Source organism: Lissotriton helveticus, chromosome 3_1, assembly GCF_964261635.1.
Source record: "Lissotriton helveticus chromosome 3_1, aLisHel1.1, whole genome shotgun sequence".
NCBI lineage: Eukaryota > Metazoa > Chordata > Amphibia > Caudata > Salamandridae > Lissotriton > Lissotriton helveticus.
The window spans coordinates 32,793,662-32,811,874 of record NC_136061.1 but is presented as its reverse complement, the minus strand read 5'-3'; the positions used below and the strand labels follow the sequence as shown (position 1 = coordinate 32,811,874).

Genomic DNA, 18,213 nt, shown 5'->3' with positions numbered 1-18,213 from the left:
GTAAGAAGGTCTCCTCGACCCTGGCCACGACGGAAAACATCGACAACCAGGAAGAGCTCCTGAACAAAGACCGACCATCGCTAACCTGCTATCCTGACACCGAAGCGCTTGAACTTTCAAAATTCTCTGATCCCACTGTGCCATCCAGAGAAGGGTATTTCCTGCGTCGAAAGGAGGGAGCTTCGGCTAAGTAGACCACGAACTAAGTTGAATCTCAGAACGGTGACCCAAAGCAACCAAGGGTTACCTGGAGAGAAGCTAAACTAAGTCTGTGGTTCTGCCCACTACCGAGCACCTTGAAAATGAAGATGATGGAAGCGCCAGATAAGAAGATGATGGAAGCGCCAAATAAGAAGATGATGGAGGCAACAGGAAATACCCACTACAGAAACCCAAGGACAGACAGACTCCATAGCTCAAAGACAATTGCACTCTTCATCGCAATCCTTTTCTGCCTTCTCCTCATGACCACACTCTGGATTGTGGAAGAAAATGCACCTGCTCACGAAACATTCCTGACCACTGCTCAGCCTACCACCATGAAGGAACATTATCTGATTTCGCTCTCTCCTCAACTCAGAGAGAGACGAAAGGAGTTTTGGAATAACTCTTTCGTACAGCTCCTTCACCAGCACAATCTCGCCACCAATGCCACCAACTGTTGGATCTGTGGGTTACTACCCCACGCCGCTGGACACTCGATACCATTCATCCCCTCACCCTTCTCAATTCATGGCTCCTGCCTTGCTTGGCTGATCCTCCTGCAAGAAAGCTATAAGGACAATGCCACCTCCGGCAAAACCGTAGCGCATTTCTACCACGGGGTCTGGCGAAACAAAACAAAGACATACTTCTGCCCGCAGACCTCCAACGACTCGATCCACATGGACATCCCTGCTAAAGAACGAATTGAAATGCAGGTGTTCAACAATCCAACCAGACCCACCTTCTCCTACCTGCGGAAACGCACGGCTGCCACTCTGACTGTGGCCCTGTCAGTCATCAACGTTACCGGCCACATGTGCATAGAAGGACATGGGACACAGCTGGTAGGCCACAGTGCTTGCCGGTTTACCAGAACTTTGGACTCTACAGACCCACCTTCCTTTGTGTCGTCCCCGAACATGTATTTCGTCTGCGGCACAAAGGCCTACACCTGGCTCCCCAAAGGCTGGGGGGGCACTTGTTTCATCTCTTTCATCCTTCCTCCAACTTATGTGGCCCCGGCGAATCATCATAGACAAAAACGAGCCAAGGACATTGAGCAAGCCGACTCGACAGGAGCACAGTTCCTCGATGCTATGAAGGGACTTGTTCCCCTCTGGGGCCCGATGGCGAACAGCCGTGCCATCCGGCATCTGACTCAGGCAGTTGAGACGACAATGAACATCACAGCTGGTATCTTTGCTAACAACACCGCCGAACTTCAAGCGGTCCGCTTGGTGGCCCTTCAAAACCGCCTTGTCCTAGATGTGGTTCTTGCGGACCGTGGTGGAGCATGCCGCATTATTGGGTCCAGCTGCTGTACATACATACCGGACAACTCGCCCTCAGTGTACAAAGCCATCGAACATCTTCACAGACTCTCTTCAGAAGTCCACCAGGAACAGGAAGAATGGTCGCTTGGTGGTTGGTTCTGGAACACTGTTAAGAACTGGGGCTGGAGACTGTTCACCATTATCCTGATTCCTATAGTTGTAATATGCGGTCTATGCTTAGGAATCCAATGTCTGCCACCCCTATGTTCATTATGTGCACAATGTATTTGCCCTAAGACTGTGGACTTTGGAAACGAACGCATGGGAGCATTATATGATGTCGAGGTTAGGAATTTGATGAAGATTGACATTGAATAGACAAGTTGGCTAGATATGTTGAAAAGGGAGGACTGTTAAAAGTTAAGCTGCAAACGTCAACATTATCGGCGCCATCTTGCTCCCCTTGAACCCATTCGTGCACGTAAGCGGCAGCCATTTTGAGCACCATGGCCTCCTTGCCCCTCGTTGATAGCCAGCGCGTCTCTCTCTCTCTCTCTCTCTCTCTCTCTCTCTCTCTCTCTCTCTCTCTCTCTCTCTCTCTCAACCTCGCAAGCATTCCCCCGCACGCTGACAACCCCCCCCCGCTCTCACATGCCCTGAGTCATAAACCCCTCTTCAGCGCGACTCTGCCTCAGAACCCCATCCTGTTCCCAGCGCGACACCTCCCTTCATTCCTTTCATGGTCCCAGGCCCTTTGATACAAACCCCCTTTCCTGTGTGCCCGTTTGTCTTCCTCTTTCCCAGGCCGACACCTAGCTCTGCCGATACTGTTTATTGCCCCTCCCCGTACAGTAGAAAGCTTCCCTCATCAAAGGACCCCCGAGTTGATCAAAGCCCCCACCCTAAGAGATCCGATCAAACCCCCACATTCCGTGAATCGGCGGAATGTCCAGCTGCGCGATAACCATCACCTGTTGTGACCGGGGTGGGGACTTCAACTGTAAATGTGTGTGGGAACGGGCCTGTAGGGGAGATTCAGAGGATGTCCTTCCATACTTCAAAGCATTACAAGACTGTGTTACCTGCAATAAAATTCATTTAACTGTGTATAAGAGGCCAGGCCTCAGAGATGCGGTTAGAGCACCTCGTGACGATACTTGCTGTCCGAACTGATGTGTTCTCCTCCGGAGAGAATAAAACCTTTGTTTCCTGCCTTCCAGTCTCCAGCGCCTGCCTCTTCATTGGTTAATATCTTGTGGGTTTAAGAGGCGACACCGCCGGGCAATACTTCAGGATCTCTTATTCTGGTTGGTAGCCTGACCTTTTTAACAGCCGCCTGATTGAATATTGTACAAGATGGCTACCTGATTGAATATTGTACAAGATGGCCACATGATTGAATATTGCACAAAATGGCTACCTGATTGAATATTGAATATTGTACAAGATGGCTGCCTGTCTGAATATTGCACAAGATGGCTACCTGATTGAAGATGCAGCCGCGGCCGGTAGTGGGAGTACCGGCCGGGCGTTGATGTATGGAGGGGGAGGGGCAGGGTGAGGGGGTAGTAATGTATGGTTTACAGAGTTTAACAGGTAAGTAACATATAATACGAATTTTGTTGTGTGCACTGCATCACCAAATGCAATGCAGTGCGCGCAACGAAATTTGTTTTCTTTATTTATATGTTTACTTACCTGTTAAACTCTGTAATCCATTCATTACTACCCCACACCCTGCCCCTGCCCCTCCCCCTCCCCACGTCACCGCCCGGTCAGTACTCCCACTACCGGCCGCGGCTGACAAGATGGCTGACTGATTAAATACTGCACAAAATGTCTACCTGGCTGGCTATTGTAAACAATGGCTACCTGATTGAATATTGCACAAACTGGCTTCCTGTCTGAATATTGCACAAGATTGCTGCTCACATTATCACATTGCCCAGCTTGCTACTGTACAAGGGAACAGATATTTAAGTTGATGCCTATATAGGGTAGCGATACGAAATCTGCACAATTCGACGAGAGAACAGCACCTCCATTACCAAAAACAGTAAGAACAGTGGACCAGAGTAATCCATGAAACATCTATAAGGGCACGCACCAGTTTCCGAATCCGGTCCAGCACCAAGTCGATGATCTCTTTGCCGATGGTGTAGTGCCCACGGGCATAGTTGTTAGCAGCGTCTTCCTTGCCGGTGATGAGCTGCTCGGGGTGGAAGAGCTGGCGGTACGTGCCCGTCCGGACCTCATCTGAAAGGAAACAGTTGAAAACAGAAAGGTGTCACAGCACAGCCTGCTCTGATGTCTGCTAACAGTGTTCAACTGGTGGTGCACAACTCTTCCTTACCCATTGCAACCCCAACCTGCTAGCATTGGCACCCTAGACTGTGGCCATGGAGTGGAGACCCCAGAGGCAGGGAGCATTTCTACTCAATCCAGCCATGTGAGGTGGTTCCAGCCTCTTTGTGAAGCAGAAGCCACAACTGCGTGGGAGCAGAAGATGAGCCATGGTCCATTCCCGGCCAACGGATGAGCCGATTAGACCATTGTTTGGTGAGGCATGGCCCAGCCAGGCCTGCCCTTCAAGGCATCTACAGAGGCTGCAAGAAGGCTTCAGGGCCAATGTGATAATGCCTGCAGCGTTAGTACAGTAGAGTGAGGCACTCAAGGGGGGCACAGCGGTACCAGATATAGGGCAACAGTGGTAAAGTAGTCCCTTGTACAGTTCAATGCAAGCCTGGACTGGAGGCGGAACACAGCCAAACGACCAATAGAATTTGGTGAGAGATAAAAAATCCAACATGTTGAGCAAAGATGGGAATCACACACTCCGGCCAATGGCTGAAAGGAGCTGGTGACAGAAAGTCAGTGGCTGTAAGGAGGGGGCCCAAAGAAAAGAAAGCAAGGGAGGCGCTTCACGTCCCTCCAAACTTGTTACATGGATCAGAAAACCTATGGCAAAAAAAAGTGATCCCCCGTGATTAGCAGAGAAATGAGAGCAAAAGGCGCCCTTGTAGAGGTGAATGGCCTCATGTGAAATGTTCATACTGTTGTCACTAAATATTGATTTAATTTTCCCTTGTGGTTGTCTCTCGAGATCCCCCCTCACCCAGCCCCACCGCCCTACCGCTCTTACCTGCAGCAGCCACGGCTGGTCATCGTTGGCCCCAGTTCTAGGCACCCGGAAGACCCTAACTGGGCTTCCTACGTTGCCCATGGGCACAGTGAGGTGACCGCTGCCACGGCCCGTGACTCACCGATGACCGTGGCCTCCATACCTGTCCCATGGACACCCCAAGCACAGTGAGCTAACTACTTCCACGCCCCATGACTCACCGATGACCGTGGCCTCCATACCTCACCCATGGACACCCTGAGATGACTACTGCCACGCCCCATGACTCACCGATGACCGTGGCCTCCATACCTCACCCATGGACACCCTGAGATGACTACTGCCACGCCCCATGACTCACCGATGACCGTGGCCTCCATACCTCACCCATGGACACCCTGAGATGACTACTTCCACGCCCCATGACTCACCGATGACCGTGGCCTCCATACCTCACCCATGGACACCCTGAGATGACTACTGCCACGCCCCATGACTCACCGATGACCGTGGCCTCCATACCTCACCCATGGACACCCTGAGATGACTACTGCCACGCCCCATGACTCACCGATGACCGTGGCCTCCATACCTCACCCATGGACACCCTGAGATGACTACTGCCACGCCCCATGACTCACCGATGACCGTGGCCTCCATACCTCACCCATGTACACACCTAGTACAGTGAGCTAACTACTGCCACACCCCGTGACTCACCGATGACCGTGGGCTCCAGGTCTACAAAGACAGCTCGTGGCACGTGCTTCCCAGCCCCCGTCTCGCTGAAGAAGGTGTTGAAGGAGTCGTCGCCGCCCCCGATGGTCTTGTCGCTGGGCATCTGTCCGTCCGGCTGGATGCCATGCTCCAGGCAGTACAGCTCCCAGCAGGCATTGCCAATCTGGACTCCGGCCTGGCCAACGTGGACTGAAATACACTCGCGCTGTGGAGGAGGAAGAGAGGCCATGTTATGGAGAAGGCTGAGGGTGGAGGAGAAACGCGTGTCCAAGGTGTTTGCAGGTGGCAAGTAATGGGACCCCGGGGCAGGGTTCTGGGGGTACAAGCACTCACGCGACAGGTAGGGGAAGAGTAGCCACGTGAGGACGATGCTAAAGAAGAGTACTCAGGGACACTCAATAGAGGGAAGAAGAGGCTCTGTGGAGGGTGGGCGGAGGAACATGTTGAGGGAGAGGCTTGAGGGGCATTCCATGGAGGGAAGAGGGTGCCCTGTGGAGGAACATGCTGAGTGAGAAGTCTGAGGAACACTCCACAGAGGGAAATAGATGCCTTGAGGGAGAACATGCTGAGTGAGAGGATTGAGGGACATTCCATTGAGAAGATGAGGTCATGCGAAGGAAGAAGCTGGGGCAGAGGACAGACACTCCCTGGATGAGAAGAGAAGGTCTGTCTGTGGCCTGCACTCACCTGGCTCCTAGCAGGTGAGTGCAGCTCACACGCGGAACAGGTTGAGCAAGAGGGCAAAGGCCCATTTCACAGAGGGTATGAGACGACCACAAGAGAACAGCGTGGTGGAAGGGAAGGAGACTGACAGTTCATATGGGAGAGCAGCAGCCCTGGCCATCTGCGCAGTGCTAGAGGAACCGTCTCCAGCAGCAGAGTGGTCCTGGAATGGCCCTGCACCTCTCGCGAGTGCTTGATGGGCCAAGCCTGTACCTCTAGCGAGTGCTTGCTGCAGTAACCCTGTACCTCTAACAAGTGCTTGATGGGCCAAGCCTGTACCTCTAGCGAGTGCTTGATGGAGTAGTAACCCTGTACTTCCGTCTGGCGGAGTGGCCCTATGCTTCCAGTCAGTGGTCGGTGGGGTAAGCCTGCACTTGGTGGCGTGTTCCTGTACTTCCGGTTGTTTGAGTGGCCCTATACTTATGGTTAATGGTTGTGGGACTCAGGTGCGCAACTTCGATAGTGCCCAAAGGGCTTCATCCCCCCCGACACACACATGCCCTTCAACTTGTCGTGTGTCAGCCCGGGCGGAGATAGCTTACCGAGCACACACACAAACAGTTCTGGAGCTGCTGTGGGCTGGCGTCCATCTTATCGCAGCTGCACCCAAGTACTAGCCCCCTTGAAACTGAAAAAACCCAGAAACATCCCCTTAAGGTACTGGTTCAACAAGGACATTAATGAGGAAAGAAGACAACTCAGAGCAGCGGAACGTCTCTGGAGAAAGAACCCTTCCACCAGTCGTTACGAAGAACTCAGAACAGCAAGACGAAAATACAAACAACATATCAACAATGAAAAATCGAACTTTTTCCGCACTACACTGGACAAGGCCAAAAACAGACCAAGAGAACTTTTTGACATCATCAAAAAACAAACATCCAAGCCAGTGACCTCCGGCGTCCAACCCTCTAAAGCCTTATGTGACAACTTCGCCAGCATCTTTAATGAAAAAAACACCAAGATCGAACTTTCACTGGACATTAACCTCCAGCCCCCCGACATAGACCGCCCCACTTCAAGTGAAAATTCTGGGAGAAGTCGACCGGCAACGACTTGGTCTTCCTTCGACCCCATCACTGAAGCAGAGATCCTCAACGTTATCGCCGCCTTCAAACCCTCTTCACACAACCTCGACCCCATTCCCTCTCAAATGGCCAAAGAGCTAAAACTCACCCTGGCTCCACTCTGGTGCGAAATCATAAACAGCTCCCTAAAAACGGGCACCATACCAGACTGCCTTAAAGTCGGCCAAGTCACTATGCTTCTGAAGAAACCTGGCTTAGACTCCACCGACCTAAATAACTTCAGACCTGTCTCCAATCTCCCCTTCTTAGCCAAAATCCTAGAAAAATGCGTTCTCCGTCAAGTGAACAAACATATTGACAACATTAATTTGTTAGACCATCACCAATCAGGCTTTCGAAAAGGTTACAGCACCAAAACTGCAATCCTACATATCATGGACGACATCCTCTACTCCCTCGACTCAGACCACTGCTGTCTACTCATCCTCCTAGACTTGTCAGCAGCCTTTGACACTGTAGACCATAGTCTTCTCATCAAAGCTCTCAAAGAGAGGGTCGGTGCAGACGAAGTGGTCCTGCAATGGTTCTCCTCCTTATTCCAAAATCGCTCCCAAAGAGTAAAAATCAAATCCTTTGCTTCGGACCTCCTCCCCGTGAACAGAGGTGTCCCCCAAGGATCCATTCTCTCCCCTCAACTGTTCAACATATACATGGAACCCCTCACCTCCATGCTGAAAAAAGCAAACCTCCCTTTTCATCTATATGCAGATGCTACTCAAATCTACTTGGAAACCTCCTCCTTTAAAGACATCCTAAGACTCAACAACACTCTCAGAGAAGTCCAAGAATGGCTATCAAAGAACCACCTCAAACCCAATCAGGAAAAAAACGAAATCCTACTCATTTCAAACAAGGAATAAAACCCGCAAATCGTCGAATGGCTAGAAAGCAATTGATGCCCTCAACGGAAATCTCACACTGGCATCCTCGGTCAAATCATTGGGATTCACCCTTGACCCCAAACTATCCATGACCAATCACATCAAGAACTCCGCAAAGAGCTCCTTCCTCAATCTGAAGCTCCTCAACAAAATCAAACCCTACATCCCTCCGAGCGACCTCAAACAAGCCACCCAATCCCTGGTGCTGTCCAGACTGGACTATGGGAACGCAGTCCTCACCGGTACAGCTAGCGCACACCTAGCCCTTCTCAAAACCACCCTCAATGCAGCGGCCAGAATGTTCACCGGATTCAAGAAATTTGACCATATATCTCCCGCTCTCAGAGATCTAAAATGGCTCCCGGTGGAAATGCGGGCCAGCTTCAGAACTGCCTGTCTCACAGACAAAGCCCTTCACACAGGGAAACCGGAATACCTAGCCTCCAAACTCAAGAAAGCCAGTCAAACAAGAAGCCTCAGGAGTTCCAACGCCTTCCTCCTCATCCCCGCGAAAATACGTAAACAAAAGACTGTAGCCCGCTCTTTTGCTGGCAACGCTCCAAAAATCTGCAACGCCATCCCAGTCGACATCAGAACCACCCCCTCCTTTCCAAAATTCAAAACCTGCCTAAAAGCCCTTTTTCTCAACCGCGCATTCCCGAATGCAATCACGTGACTCACACGCCCCCATCAGGGAGGCACCGGACATCGCGCCCCCACCGGTCAACCTTCAGACACCGCACAAACAATCACCCCTTGGGTCAGCACTGCTAAGAAATAACTCCAGCACCAGACTTGCGTGCCCTAGTCTTTGAGACTACCTCCCGACCTCTTAACCGCAATCCTACTTCTCGGATCTCTCTCTCTACCTCAACGACTCACCTCGGACGTTAAGCAGAACTGTATTGTCTTTCGCCACACTTCTGCATTTTTCCACAGTGCCATTATCATGCATTTGTCTTCTCTACATCATGTTGTAAAGCGCTCCAATACCCTCGGGTCTGGCTAGCGCTACAGAAAACCTCTAAATAAATAAATAAATACATTTTCACCTCTTCTTAAAGCCCCCGCATCTCCACGCTGCCTATTCCTGGAAGAAGTATCTCTCCCACCCCCCCAGAATTTAAACAATTGAGTAGCTTTTGGGTTTCCTGCATCATGCGGCGGATGCTAATAAGCACAGTGTGGCTTGTCGGGGCGGTCCTAGGTCCCGCCCAGTGGTTGGAGCGCAGGTCCATAGCGTGATTTCCAGTCTGTAAGGTCTTTGTACAGATCCCTCCCCCTTCAGTGGTCTCCGGTCACCCCCTGTGACTTCCTGCCAGGTGAGACTGAGTGGCGCATTGAGGAATTGGAGGCATTGCGTTTAGGTTGTGGCTCGGTGTCTTTTTGAGTGACAGGCACGTACGTTAAGTGAGATGTATCACATACCAGGGTAACAAACAGGAGGCAGAGGGTCCCGGCAGGACCCACAAACTGGTGGGCTGCATTATGACATGACACTGGGAATCTTGATATCAAAGTAATGGGACTCTCGCATTGTGGGCAGAACTATACAGTTTTAACTGCACATGGGGAATTCCTTTAAGGAAGAATTGTCAGATTATTTAGCAAAGAAACCCTCCTGGCGGAACCTCTCCGGAAGCAGGCCATCACAGTGAGGTAGCTCCCAACTCATAGTCACGGCGAGGTCCTACTGGGCTTTCATCCAAATGACCACTTGCGCAAGAAGGTCAAATGGTGTTTTAAAAAGGGGCAAAGGTTGGGTGATGGAAAAGCGAACCTGTGAAGTTTTAAGTTGTGCAACTTATATGGCCTGGGAAGAGTGTGCGCAGAACAGCACAGGAGTTGACAGAACATGGGAAACGCTTTTCCAAATCTGGCACCAGAACACAAGGTCAGTCAGGGTCAATTTGTTTGTGTGGAGTCTTATGTAGGCGAAGGCTTATGACAGTTCTTGCACAGACCCTTCATTTCAGAATTGAAGCGTTGCCTTAGGTATCCCTGGGCAGAAAGGAAGGCCAGGCTAGCAGCCAGGGGAGCACAGAGCAAGTGCACTCTGTCTTAGCCTAGTATGTGCAGGCTGCGTCACCTACAGAGCAAGCATTTCTTTAAGTGTTGGGTTGGACCCATACAGGGCATCAAGGAATAATTTAGCTGTGCTAACTTGCCCTCCCAAAAACATCTTGGCCATCCACCTTGTTGTTCACAGCAGCTGCACATGTGAGCGTTTCAATTACCTGTGCATAGTTCATTCAGATACACAGTATCATGTTATGTAAATAATCGCTGTAGTTTCAAGTTGCAAGCGTGAGATTCCCTCAATGTCAGCAACTGCCCACATTGTCAGCAATGAAGCTGCCTGGGAAGTCTAGGTGCAGTTAACACGGATCATACTGAACATGCTATAGACTGGCAGGAAAGGAGGGATGTTGAATTGATTGCGCACTTAGCAGTATGACTATTGCACAGGAGGATGGAGGGTGAGTCAAGGGACACGGGTGGTGTGACGGCAACGCTAGACGGTCAGCTTATGCTGGGTAGGAGGTTCCACATCATCAACCAGAAGGTGCAAAGTGGCAAAAATCAGTAAATGGGTTTAATATATGTGTGTCTCTGGCCTTACGGCTGTGTAGAGCCATTCTCATTTAGAGGTGCACCCAGGTGAAAATTGTGTGCAAGGTGGCACAGGCTAATGGGTATACCTTGCCACGGTGGAGAAGCGTGGCTCAGTGGTTAGAGGCGGCAGACCCGGAAGCTGAGATCGACCGTAGACCAGGGTTCGATTCCCCGCCTCGGCGGGTCTCGGGCTCAAAATTCCACGGACTCGACAATTCTCGCTTCGGTGCCTACTCGAATCACGGGGTCACACTCTGCAACTCTGGGCAATAGCTTGCTTAATCTCCACTACGGCCCCTCGCGGCGGGATGCCTGGCTTTCACCTTGTGGATACCCTGCTATCTCACAGGGGAATACCAGGAAGGGTTCCCTAAGCAAGCGCCAGGATGCCCTTTGGGTGACAGGTTTGCGCTATATAAGTACACCTACATTTACATTTACATTTACGACACTGACACACACTTCACACGAACTGGAGCCCATATAAAGGATAAATGCTGGAAACACAGATTGAGTTATGTTGGGCTCAAAAATCCTCTTCTCCAAGCTGCTGGGTATTTTGTAGCCAGGTGCCATTGAGTGACAGGCAAGGGCATTAAGAGGCGGTATTAAGTAACAAGGTCATTTGCAGGGATGCCGAGGGGTCCCAGCAGGATCCACTGAAGGTGGGCTGCAGCTGAACATGAAACTGAGAATTTTAGATTCAATCAATCAATCAATCAATCATGGCACTTGTATAGCGCGCTACTCACCCAGAAGGGTCTCAAGGCGCTTGGGGAGGGGGTCCGCTACTGCTCGAACAGCCAGGTCTTGAGTTGTCTCCTGAAGGAGAGATGGTCCTGGGTCAGCCAAAGGTGGATGGGGAGGGAGTTCCCTGTCTCGGCCGCCAGGTAGGAGAAGGATCTGCCTCCGGCGGTGGCTCTTCGGATGCGTGGTACGGCGGCGAGGGCGAGGCTGGCAGACCGTAGCTGGCGGGGGGGGGGGGCGTGTGGAAGGTCAGGCGGTCGTTGAGGTACTTGGGGCCCAGGTCGTGGAGAGACTTGTGTGCGTGGGTGAGGAGCCTGAACGTGATCCTCTTGTTGACGGGGAGCCAGTGCAGGTCCCTCAGGTGGCCGGAGATGTGGTTGCGTCGGGGGATGTCCAGGATGAGTCGGGCGGAGGCGTTCTGGATGCGTTGGAGTCTTTTCTGTAGCTTGGCTGTGGTTCCGGCGTAGAGGGTGTTTCCGTAGTCCAGTCGGCTGGTGACGAGGGCCTGGGTGACCGTCTTCCTGTTTTCGGTCGGGATCCATCGGAAGATCTTGCGGAGCATGCGGAGGGTGTGAAAGCATGAAGAGGAGACGGCGTTGACTTGTCTGGTCATCGAGAGGGAGGAGTCCAGGATGAAGCCCAGGTTTCGTGCGTGGTCCGTTGGTTTGGGGGTGGTGCCCAGGGCTGGGGGCCACCAGGAGTCGTCCCAGGCGGAGGGTGATGGTCCCAGGATGAGGACTTCCGTCTTGTCTGAGTTCAGTTTCAGGCGGCTGGTCTTCATCCATTCTGCGACGTCTTTCATTCCTTCATGTAGGTTGGTTCTGGTGGTGTCGGGGTCTCTGGTGAGGGAGAGGATCAGCTGTGTGTCGTCGGCGTAGGTGATGATATTGAGGTTGTGTTGGCGTGCGATGGTGGCGAGAGGTCTCATGTAGACACTCTTGCTGGTTTAAGCATCTAGGGTCACAGCTACTGTGCATCTGTGATCGGACAGCAGTTAAGCAAGCCTGACGAGCTGCGGAAGTTGTCACTCCACGAAAGGGTGAGGTGTCTCCAATAGTGGGCACAATACATATATTCTTTCAAACCAGATTTGACACAATTAATGTGTTCACCAGGGTTTAGCAATCAAAGAGGTCTGTGAAATTGTCTGGTCAACGGGACGAAGTAAGTGCACTCCAGAACCGATGGTAGGTGACATGTTGCTTCAGTTAAGCTCAAATGCCCCGCCTGACTAGCTATATTACCCAGGCTGGGTGGGGACGCGGTCAGCCAACATAGTGTGCTGCTGTCCCAATAACTGGGGAAACAAGGTGTCAAGCACAAAAGGCTACTATGTAAAAAGAACATTTGGCAGGTACAGTATTCAAGAGAATAAAAATGTTACGGAGCAGGTAATTTTTCACTGCTGGGGCTGCACAGGGTGGGCCGTGTGACCCAAATATGGGAATAATCTAGTACGGGGGTAAACAAAGGCTTAGTCAATCCGGAATGTTAGGTGCTATATTGCAGACAGTGCACACTGGCTTAAATCAGACAGAATCACAAACCTGGAAAGCCTAGGGGGTTTCACCACTGAAGGAACTGAGCAGGCGAAATTCCCCTAAGGACTAAGGGTTACATGGCAAGTGCATGAGGACACACTTGCTCATTGTCACATACTTCTAGTTATGAACATTCCTGGGTACCATGATTTAACAATCAAAAAGGACTGTGCAAATGTCGGGTCAACCTCAACAAAATATGGTCACTCTGCTCCATGGGCAGGTTACGGGTTGCTTAAGTTAAGCATAAAACTTCTCGATCTGATAGCCATAGTAGAAAGGCAGGTTGTGGAAGCGGTCACCTAACAAGTGGGCTACTGTCCCATAAATTGGTGACACAGGTGTTCAGGCAAATACAGAAGGACGGCAACTACAGGTTGCAGAAGGTTGGAGCCTACATTAGCCTGACGGGTAATGTAGCCGTGGTTAAGGTTAGACCTCCATTTCCCACCGAACAGGTGCAATTTCTGTAAAAAATAAGGGATTCATGGCAAGTACAAGGGGACACACCACCTTATTGTCACTTACTCTTCGTTCATCAGGCAGTAGCCAGCCAGGTGCTTTTCAGGGACACACAAGGGCATACTGGAGTTGCATGAAGGAGGAGGTAACGTGCGGTGTGGCTGTGTGGTTCCAGCTGCCCCCAAAATGGGGTTGCAGCAATACTTGCAACTGGAAATATTAGATTCTAACAGCATCATTATTAATATATGCACGACTCCCTGGCCACGCAGGTTATGTATGTCCCACCCTGAATTTTAAGGTGACCAAAAGGTAAGCTGAATGCAGCTTTGATTTAAGGGACGGCAATCATTCCAGGGATAACAAAGTGAACTAGGTCTATAGCTGGATTGAGCTCCAAGGGACACGTGCTTGAACGTTAGTTAAGCAAGCCTGGTAGACGGAGGAAGTTGTCACTCCGCCCAAGGTGCTGTGGCTGCACCAAAGTGCGCAATATGAGCTTTCTTGGTCGCCATGGTTGAGCAATCGAAAATGCCTGTACAAATGTCCGGTCAACTTCAACGAAGTATGTGCACGCTGCTCCCTGGGCAGGTTACGGGTTGCTTCAGTTATGCATAAAATTCCCCGACCTCCTAGCCAGAGTAGACAGGCTGGTTGTGGAAGCGGTCATCTAAACAAGTGTGCTGCTGTTTCATAAATTAGGGAAACAGGTGTTAGGCACAGAAGTGCTAAAGGGATAGCAACCACAGGTCGCAGGAGGTTGGAGCCTACATTAGCTTGAAGGGTAACATAGCTATGGCTAAGAGTAGAACTCCCTCCTGGGTGGCCATCATATTCCTACAGGTCATGTGAGGCAGTTGAACAGTCCAGGAGAAGGATGAACAGCGCCATGTGCAAGTTTGCAGAGCCATGGGGCGTTGCTTCATCAGGCATGGGCTAATCCAGATAAACACCAAAGGTGATTGTGGAAAGTTGTGGGTGCACTTGTCACAGGTGGGAACAGACCTGTTCCTACTGGAAATGAAGGAGACCAGGGAAATAGTGGGTTGCAGGTGAGAAATTAGCTGTATGGGTGGGGGCTCTTTAGGCAACGGGCCGCCTCCAGAGCTGTGGCGGAGTTACAGGGCGATCTAGAAGCATATGGGTATAGAAGGGTACCTCTGCAAGAGCTCAATAGTGGTGCCAGAGCAGGGCCGGACTGGCCGTAGCGGGCATTTCCCCGGTGGGCCGCCAGGGTTGGGGGCCGGTTTTGAGCTCCTGAGGGCCGATTTTGTTACAGGGCAGTTTTTGCAGCATGGCTGCAATTTCTGCCACTGTAACGAAATCGGCCGCAACCGCCGTGGCAAACAGCTCGGCCGCACCCCCAACAAGTTGTGTTGTGTATTTATTTATGTCATAATGCATGCTCTGACAGTGGATGGGAAGTGTTGCCTATAATGGCACTAAGTTCTTGAGCTGCTGTGGGCTGGCGTCCATCTTATTGCAGCTGCACCCGAGTACTTCACAGGTCTTTAAAAGACCATTTACTTGGGAGTTACTTATTAGTTTTGGTAGGGCTGAGTTGAGTCTGACTGCTAAGATTTTAGCGTATATTTTGCAGTCTACGTTAATCAGAGATATAGGCCTATAGTTTTTCGGTGAGAGTTGGTCCTGCCCCTCCTTAGGAATCACTATTATGTTACCTTCCGACATAGTGTATGGCGTGGTCCCTGTAGACGCTGTGTGATTAAAAACTTGTTTCATGGTTGGTTTTAGGTGGTTTAAGAAAGTCTTGTAAGGCTGTAAACCCGTCCGAGACGGGGGCTTTGTTGTCTTTTAGGGATTTCAAAGTCATTTCTATCTCTGTGTGCAGTTAATTTCCTGTCCTAACCTGATTTTCTCTTCTATATTTAGTTGCGGCAAGTTGGGTTTTTCAAGGTATTTGGTGCAATTTTCTAAGTTAAGGGTCTGATCGTTTTTATAGAGTTCCTGATAGAATTCTTTAAAGGTCCTAAGTATGTCTTTATGTTTGATATGGGTTTTATTGTTAGAGTCTTTAATGGATGAGTTGACAAACTGGTTCCGTATGTGTTTGAGATAGGACGCAAGAAGTTTCCCCGCTTTGTTAGCTTCGCATAGGTTAAGAGCTTTATATTTATTAATCCATGGCCCTGCCCTCTCACTTAGGATTTTGTTGTATTCATATTTTTTCTGTGTTAGCGATGCGAGGAGCTCGCTATCGTGCAAGGAAGTAGCGTGGGACTGTACTAAGTTGTTGATCCCCTGTTCAAGCTGGGTTAGTCTCAGATTGGTACTCTTGTTGAGTTTTTGTCTTGGTTTCAATTATTGTACCCCTGATGGTAGCTTTCAGTGTATCCCAGAGTGTACTATGGTAAGAGATGCCGTCAATCTACCCACGGCCTGTAGAAGCACAAGCTTGAGAACTGATTCTGAGAAAGACCTACTGGACCTGTCACTAACCTCTGCGGTGAAAATGGTCTTTGCCAACTGGAAGGACACGAGTAAGACATCGCATAAACGCTGGATAAACTGGATCATCCATCTCAGAGGGGCAGACAACATAGCATTACAGAACTCTCCATGGAAACCATCAGCCAGGAGGCGGTGGGACTCTTTAGACGCGTTTCTAGACTCTTACGAACCTCCGTGAATACAGTGTTTACCACGGATCATATCCTGTGAACTGTCTGTCGCTCCACCCGAAATAATTGTATTTAAGTGTAAGGTTCATTGTTACCTGTACTAGGCTGTTATACTATGTAAGGCCTGCCAATATCGCGAGTCCTTGAGCCAACATAAGCATAGCAATGCTGGAAAGCAACGTTACAGCTCCTCCAGCCATTGCTCTTCCTTCGCTTCTCTTCTTTTTTCTTTCCTTTTTCCCTTCTTTTGCCTGTCCTTTCTTCTTCTATCGTTCATCGCTTGGGTTAGACTCATGTTATCCATAACGATTCAGTCATTGTTACATATCCGACCCTCACTGCCTGTCCCTGTCATGAGTGGTGGTGCCTGGGGTCTGAGGCTGGCCCCTCCCCCTGTAATCTCAGGCATTCCTCTCATTCCTGGCTGAGACTCGTCCTTCGCTATCTAAAACTGCGACTGTCCACTCTCTGGAGGAAGATCTCACTGACTGGATCATCAAAGCTAGTGATCGCTTTGCCCCTCCCTCCAGCTTTCCCCGTTCTCGGCACAGTAAGTCCCACAAGTGGTTCAACTCCACCCTAAAAGCTCAGCAGCTCGAACTACGGCAAACGGAGCGTAGGTGGAGACGTAATTATCTGTCCATCGACAGAGAGCTATATATCGCTGCGAGAAAAAATTATAAAGATTCTATCATTGCAGCTAAAGCTCTCCACATTTCGGAAAGGATCCTTACCGCTCATAACAAATCCCAGGAAATTTGTTCAATCATGAGGGAGCTTACGTCTGATGCAAGGACTCTTCCGTCTAAGACCCCGACGCAGGAATCTTGTAATGCATTAAATAATTTCCACCAAACCCCAGGGGCCGCCGCGCCAATATATATTCATAATATATTAATCCTCTGAGGATGGATACATATTTGCGTGGTGGCCCCTGGCAGGGATTTGGCGGCCTCCGGCTCTGTTCCACTTCCAAACACCCTGACCCCCCTCCCCCCCCCTCCCCTCTTTACTGGCCTGCGCGCTCCGCCCCGCCCGGACCCCCTCTTCCGGGCCCCTACCTACGCTCCCTGCCCAGGGCCACCATGAGCCTAGAGCCGGCCCTGCCCTGATACAAGTCCTGATTGCCCTGGTGCTCTCCCGCTTGGATTCTTCAAACTCCCTGTACTACGGCCTACCTAAATTCCTCCTTAGTAGGCTCCAGATTGTACTGAACCAAGCGGCAAGGCTGGCCTATAAAACCCCGAAGTGGCAATCTGCGAGACCTCTACTTCACAGACTCCACTGGCTGCCGGCGGAGCAGAGGACTGCATTCAAGATCAGCTGCTTGACCTTCAAAGCTGTGTTCGGGACCTCCCCTGCCTTTCTCAAATCACTGGTGTTAGACCTGGCACCTTGGCGTGAGTTTCCCTTCCACTTTTTGCTGTTGTGCCTCCAATGTTTTGATGGTGTCTGCTACTCGGGGCACTGCGCCACGGCCAACCCGTGCCGCAGTGCAAGTGCTCCCTACTGTAAAGTGTACATATGATTGATGTCCATGATTGGTTCATTGGATTCACTGTTAGTCCCTAGTAAAGTGCACCAGGAGTGCCAGGGCTTGTGAATGCCAATACTGCTAGTGGGCCTGCAGCGCTGGTTGCGCCACCCACAGAAGCAGCCTTAAAATGTGTCTAGGGTCTGCCATTGCAGAACCTGCGTGCAGTCTGGTACTGTCACCCTGGCTGGGCAAGTGCACACACTTGCCAGCCCCTAAACCTTCCCTTAACCTTCATATTAGTCACCCCTATGGTAGGCCAGAGGGCAGGGTGCATTGTAAGTGTAAGGTAGAACATGCCCTGATGTGTGTGGCATGTTCTAATAGTGAATTACTGCCAAAGTCGTTTTTCACTATTGTAAGGCTACCTGTTCCCTTCTAGGCCAGATGGGCTGCTGGAATTATTACACTCTATAATCCCAGCAGGCTCAGGGAACATGGTAGAAATTCGTGTTTAGTATGCCTGAACTCAGAATAATAAAATACTTCTTTTAGTAAAGTTTATTTTAATATCCTGTGTTTGCAAATGCTACTTTTAGAAAGTTAGCATTTGCTTGCCTAACCATTTCAGCCCGCCTCTGCTTGGATGTGGATCTGACTGTCTGGTGTGTGTGAGTGACAGGGCTGGGAGTTGACAGGTAG

At 50.5% G+C, this 18,213-nt stretch overlaps 1 protein-coding gene across 1 annotated transcript in view; it reads right to left on the bottom strand.

Moving 5' to 3' along the window:
• The window catches only part of LOC144822075 (tubulin alpha-1D chain), a 53,211-nt gene that overhangs the window by 13,113 nt on the left and 21,885 nt on the right, over positions 1–18,213 (bottom strand). Inside the window, exons 2-3 of the mRNA XM_078679162.1 lie at positions 5,320–5,542; positions 3,586–3,734 (exon numbers count right to left, since the gene is read on the bottom strand). Of these exons, the coding sequence (XP_078535288.1) occupies positions 3,586–3,734; positions 5,320–5,542 (372 nt within the window). The remainder of the gene's footprint in view (positions 1–3,585; positions 3,735–5,319; positions 5,543–18,213) is intronic.